At 39.6% G+C, this 6,580-nt stretch overlaps 1 protein-coding gene across 15 annotated transcripts in view; it reads right to left on the bottom strand.

The window, feature by feature from the left end:
- Window positions 1-4,001: 4,001 nt before the first annotated feature.
- The window catches only part of LOC114648100 (myelin transcription factor 1-like protein), a 647,050-nt gene continuing 644,471 nt past the window's right edge, over window positions 4,002-6,580 (bottom strand). For all 15 annotated transcript variants that reach the window (XM_051925515.1, XM_051925514.1, XM_051925524.1 and 12 more), the window contains one exon: window positions 4,002-6,494. In XM_051925515.1, the coding sequence (XP_051781475.1) occupies window positions 6,354-6,494 (141 nt within the window). In that variant the 3' untranslated portion in view covers window positions 4,002-6,353. The remainder of the gene's footprint in view (window positions 6,495-6,580) is intronic.

Below are 6,580 nucleotides of genomic sequence, written 5' to 3'. Positions count from 1 at the left end.
TTAACAGAAACTGAAGGGGAGACCAAAACTAATGGGTGGGTCGTCACGTGTGGTCCCGTCTGTTATTAATGTTGTTGACAGATTTATGATCTTGTGTGAAGCACCCTGGAAAAGGTCTTTTTATTTTTAAAATTGCTTTCTAGTAGAGTTTCACTGTAGAATTTTGTAACGTATTGTGAGGGATGGCCGGCCATTCATCCCGGCCAATACCCCCAGGCCGGTAGATGGAGCTCTCCTTGCAACGGGGAGATGCCCCGAATTCCAGCAGGGCCTCATGGACTATGGAGTTTTAATACACAGCCCTGCTGGATAACGTCGGGGCCGCCAGGAGTCGCTGCAGGGAGGCTCAAGGACTCATACGTGCCCTATAACCCGGAAGCACGTCATAATCATATGACCAGAGGGAACGACGTGTTACCGGGTTGAAAAGAAGGACTTTTTATCTGACCCGGAAGTGATAAGAAATCACATGGACTGTAAGATGGGAAACACTTCCGGGTCAGGGAATATAAAAGGACGATGGGAAATCCCAGACGTTGAGCTGAGCTGGGTGGAAGGGTGGCAACGCGTCTGGGAGTGGAGGATTGTGTATTGGTTATTGGAATTATTATTATTTGAGTATTGTGGAGTGGAGGGTGCTTTGTGCACATTTATTATTATTAACAATAAAACATTATTTGGATTTTTATCTGGTGTCTGACGTCTAGTCTGAGGGTTCAAGGGGTCACAGAGACCTTAATCTGTCACAGTATTTAAATTTGTGCTTCAGGTGTTGTTTTTTCACATTTTAAGTCCTTATAGTGTTGTACCGTGTTAGCCATTATTGATGTAGTGAGACGTCAAGCAAAATGACACCTTTGATTGGCTAACTAAAAAGATTACAATATGGAGATGTCCAAGAAGGAGAACAGGCATCACGGCTAAGAAGGAGGATAATTTCTTACCCAGAGCAGAAGGACAGATGGGTTGGTCAGCTGGATGAAGAAACAACTTTGTGCCCAGCTGGAGAAACGTAACATATTGACCAGCAGAAGTCGGAGGCTGGGAGCAGTTTCATCCCCCATACCAGTGGTCCTGTGGTGGCATCCCAGTTTGGACATGCGCAGGGCTGCTTGGGCGTTGGTGTCTAGAAGTGCAACTCCGTTTGGGTCCCTGGGTGCCAGTACAGGGGGCTGTTTTTTTTATCATTGCTGTCCATGTCACCTGGAAGTGAAGGCATGCTGTGACACCAGAAGCATTCCCAGCTCCGGCTTTAAAAGGACCCCCCACTTCATATGAGAGAGTCAGAGCCAGGAGGCAGTGGGTGACACTCAAAGGAGGAGCAGAAGGACAGACAAGAGAGACACTTGTGCCAGTTACATTTGCTGACTTATTTGTAATAAAAGCCCTTTTTGTTTTGAACCTGTGACTGTGTGGAATTCTATTGTGTCTGAGGTTTGCAGCTCAGTGGTGCCCACTTGTGGTCACATTAGAAAACTGGTAGTTCCATCATCCTTCTATCTTGCTCTTGGGTTATCACTATAGTAGGGCTGGTCTTGAGAAGGGTCCCAAAAAAGTTCAGATCCTAATAGTATTACTAAAACTGTTTTTTGGCTTTGCTAACTGGTCTCATCAATTTATGAGGAATTTGAGTTCCTTCACTGCTCCTGCCATTGCATAACTAAGAAATCCTCCGAAACATTTGCTGGACTGAGATGCACAAAAGGCTTTGGATGTTTTAAAAGAAGCGTTTACCACAGCTACCATATTTAGATATTCAGCTGTGTGCTTTCCACTTCAGGTAGGGGCCTAGTATGGGGTGGGGGCAGTTTTGTCACAACCTTTTCTGGATAAGAAGAGGTTTCAGTTGTGTGCTTATTTTTCCAGGAAATTATTAGCTTCTGAACAAAATTATGATGTGAGTGACAGAGATATGCTGGCCAGAAGACTGGCATTAGAACTGTAGTGACATTGGTTGGAGGGGGCAACTCACCCTTTTATGTTTTTTACAGATAACAAAAAGATCATTTATTTGAAGATGGCTAAGTGATTTAATATTCATTCGACTAGATGGGTTACCACAGTTGGTATTCAGGTCAAAACCACTTTGGATTATCAATGGAGTGTAACGGTCAAACTGAAAGGATTCATCAGCCTGGAGAAGCACCGTTAACTCATTTATGTCTAATATGTTTGATATGCTCCCTCTGACAGAACTTGTCAGGAACACCTTGCATAACACCTCCATTAAAATGTCCCTGTTTCAAACCCAGTGTGGTTTTCTTCTTCTGGTTCTGTGGTAGCATTAACTAGCTTCCTCAATTCCATGTCTTCCCAAAATGATAAATAATTTACAGGTCATTTAGCTTTTGCTGTTCAGAGGCATATGTTGATGGTAAGAAAAATGCCTCAGTTTAAAACTGGGTAGAAGTTGTGTCTTGGAACATGCGACTTTAGAACATTAGAACACTCTAGACGAGAACAGGCCATTCAGCCCAACAAAGCTCGTTGTTCCTATCCACTTATTTCTTACAAAAAAACATCAAGTCGAGTTTTGAAAGTCCCTAAAGTCTTACTGTCTACCACACTACTTGGTAGCTTATTTCATGTGTCTGTGGTTCTCTGTGTAAAGAAAAACTTCCTAAAGTTTGTGTGAAATTTACCCTTAACAAGTTTCCAACTGTGTCCCCGTGTTTTGATGAACTCATTTTAAAGTAACAGTCTCGATCTACTGTACTAATTCCCTTCATAATTTGAATCACTTCAGTCAGGTCTCCTCTTAATCTTCTTTTGCCTAAACAGTAAAGGCTCAGCTCCTTCTGTCTCACCTCATAAATCATACATTGCGGTCCTAGAATCAGCCTAGCAGCTCTTCTCCGGACATTTTCTAAAGCACCTATGTTTCTTGGAGCCCAAAGACCAAAACATCAAGTAGTCCTCCAGATGAGGCTATAAAGCTCGAACGTAACAACCTGCCTTGTCTTACACTCTGCACTTGCAGCTAGATAAAGCCTAACATCCTTCTTAATTTTTTTTGCACTTTGTCTAGATGTTTATGACTCGCAGGTCCTTCTCAAGTTTCATGACCTCCTATGTTCTGTTCAGACCTAACATTTTTACTTCCTATGTGTAATACTTTGCATTTATTTACATTAAATTTCATCTGTCACAAATCTGCCCAAGCCTGTATGCTGTCTGAGTCCCTCAGGGATGATTCAATGGATTCCCGATTATCTGCCAGTGCACCTAGCTTGGGATCATCCATAAACATAAGCAGCTTGTTACTTATATTCCTCTTCAGATCATTTATGTATTGTATATTAATAAGAGCAGTGACTCCTGAGGGACACGACAGTTAACATCACATAATTGTGCACCCACTAAGTCCTGAATTCCCACTTCTTTAACTTTGATACCCAGCCTCTCATGTGGGACTTCCACCCGAAGTTGTCCTCCTGTAAATTGGCTGAGGGTACACTGGACCTAATAAAATTACAAAAGCTGGGTTACTTATCATTTCCTGCAAACATTTTGAGACCCAAATGTGAGATAAAGCTGTCAAAATAGCTACAGTTCCTTGAATAGCTTAGCATCCCTTTCTAAAGCCTGTATAATCCAGTTCCAGGTCACAGGGGGGCACAAGGTAGGACACCAGACCACAACAAGGCCTGCTAACACGGGATCACCAGTAATCGAACATGAAGAGGACGTCTTTGGAATTGAGGGCCTCAGACGGGGTCAGGTTGTGCCAAGTGACTCGAGTTCAGGACGCCGGAGCACTGCAGGAGGACAGACATCTCTAACGTGAAGGACAGTTAACATCAGGCAGTTCTGACAGTCACATCTGCAGCGCGTATCGAATCCCCCTTTTCTTATATAGTGCCCTTCAATAGGCCCAGAGCGCTTTGACGCTTTTAAAAGAAAGCATGACGTAAAATATAAAATCATCTTTTGTCAAAGCTTAAAGAAGCCGCCTTGACTGACAACGCTCCACAGAGATCTACCATGCGACAAAGTGTGGCAACACAATTTTTTTTCTTTATTCAGAGTAAGATGTGTCAACATCCAGCATGACAAAATTGTACAAAGTTCACAATTTAAAAATGAATTATCACAGCAACTTGTGATTTCACACATTTATAGCAAAATTAAAATGTCAACAAATTCATGCCGTGTAGTACAAAAATAAATTAAACTTCAGTTCCACAGAGAGCACAATAGTTTATACAAAATCCTGTATTAATAAATGATTACTTAAATTAACTAAGAAATGAATAAGTTATAATAAATAAAACTCTTGATGAATTCACAATAATTCTTATGAAAATTCAGCATTCTAATATGTGACACCATTGTGTTCCCTATGTAAATAGTCACAGATAACTTTTGATTTGATATTATGTACCAACAGTAGATGAGCAGCAGATTTGTGCTTAAAATCCCTTTCCATTGTACTGATAACAATAATAAATTCAAAAACCGATACTAGCTATTACTCTACTGAAAGCATTACTATATTGGCAAAAAGCTGCAGACACGATGCAGTGGGGAAAGGCAGATGCAGTCATGTAGAATGGAGCCCTGAAGCAGGACAGAAAGTACAATATATGAGAGAAGATGAACAACAAGCACCTCGCGTTAGCTCTTGAAAAGGCAATTCTGAACATGATCGCTACAACTAATAGCACAACAGAAAGTGGGGCCACACAGACATGGCGCTGCAGAGACCCACACTAATTACAGAATTTTTCCCAGCTAGTTATTAAGTCCATTGGGAAAACTGGCAAATTTTTGTACAGTGATTAAATATAAAGTGCTGCTGGGATATTGTCTTCGTATATAATATACCAAAATGAAATAAGAGATCATTGTATTGTCATTTATTAATTTTTTTAATCCCTGTAGATTCCATCGGTGATATTGTTAAACTCGTCATAGTGGCTCCAAGCAATTATTATTTCTTCTGATTTTGTGTCACGTGACTAATGACACTGGAAAAATTGCACACCTCCGTATATTACGCGACATATAGGATAAGTGCAAATAGTCTACTGGCACATTTGTGGGGACAGTGACCCTGTAAGTCCCGCTCTGATATATATATAATTTTTTTTTTTTTCTTTACAAAACCCATCTCTTCATATTTAGGCTTTCAAGTACAGCTCTAGTTTATGTAAAAACATCAAAACATGGAAACGAAGGTGTTCCTGTGCAAACTTGTAGATAAATAAAGTAAACTCATATAAGAATCTTTAGCTTCTAAACTGAAGGTTGATGTCATTTTTTAATGCTTTTGTATTAAAAGATTCATATAAAAATTAATATTTTACATATAGTAAAAAGATTTCTTTTCCACTATGTTATAAATAAGAAATTGCATATACCCAAACTGTTACTGTAGATTGCATCCCATTTCTATTCAAATACGTGATTTACCCTTTATTATATATTGCTAAAACATTAACGGACTCAAACTAGGAAGGTTTTGACACTGAAAGGAAACGAATGCAAAGAGATGTAGCCTAATTACTCTATTGCCATTGCACATCGCGGCGTGTCTGGTTGGTCTAAGCACAGAGAATGGAGAGTTGTTTAATTCAGAGTCGTGCTTTCGAAATGTTGGGACTTCCACCATCAAGTTTCCGTGTCCTGATGTTTACAATTAAACTGAAACATTCACTCACTCATCTTGTCTTTTCCTTTTCACTCTCAGTTCAATCCTCTTCTTCTTTAAATGCCCCCACCCACCACCTAACCAACAAAAGCCATTTGAAAACAAAAGTGAAAAATTTTCAAGCATTGTTCAAAAATAAAGCATTTTACAACCAATTCTTACTATTAAACAATCTGAGCACAAAACATTTTTTTAAAATTCCATAAAATCCTCCAATGAGGAAAAAAGAGAACAATTAAAAAGTGGTTGCTTGATGCAATTTTTACTCTAACCTCTGATTTTTTTTTCTTCTTCTTCTTCTTCCTCTTCTTCTTTTTTTTATCGTCCAGTCTAGTACTTAATACTAAAATGTTTCTTCACTAAAGCATTAAAAAGAACTTAATGTCCTATTTTTGTTCAGCTTACTGTTCAGAAATATACAGTCAAAAATGTGCATACATTAGCAGCTATAAACATTACATGGCATATCACACTATGTTAGCTCATATGAAAACGTACAAAATGTGAATGTCTCCAAAAACTATTCTGCCGTTAACTATTAATAAAGCAAGACAAAAAAATCATTATGAAGTCTTGTAAGCATAACACTTTTGTAACAGAAATAAATATTTAACATTGTTTGATAAGTTACAGCAGCAAAACACGAGGCATCCCTTTATATTTTTGTTTTTGTCAAGCAAGTCTTCCACTTGCCATGTTGCTAGACTTGAATCCCTTGGACTGCTTGCTTAATGTTCTCCAGCAGGGCCTTGTTCTCCGGACTCTGGTACCGGTCCTGGTTTGTGTACATGTCTGTCAGTGTGGTCACGTACGCGTCAAAATTCTGTTCATTAATCGGCTCCTGCAAGAGAAACATGGACACATGGCGGGCATCAATAAAAGGCGACAAAGAGCGCTGGGCAGTTTAAGAGGAGACCTGAAATGCTA

Source organism: Erpetoichthys calabaricus, chromosome 3 (assembly GCF_900747795.2).
Source record: "Erpetoichthys calabaricus chromosome 3, fErpCal1.3, whole genome shotgun sequence".
NCBI lineage: Eukaryota > Metazoa > Chordata > Cladistia > Polypteriformes > Polypteridae > Erpetoichthys > Erpetoichthys calabaricus.
The sequence above is the reverse complement of the archived record's forward strand: the minus strand, read 5'-3'. Positions and strand labels throughout refer to the sequence as shown.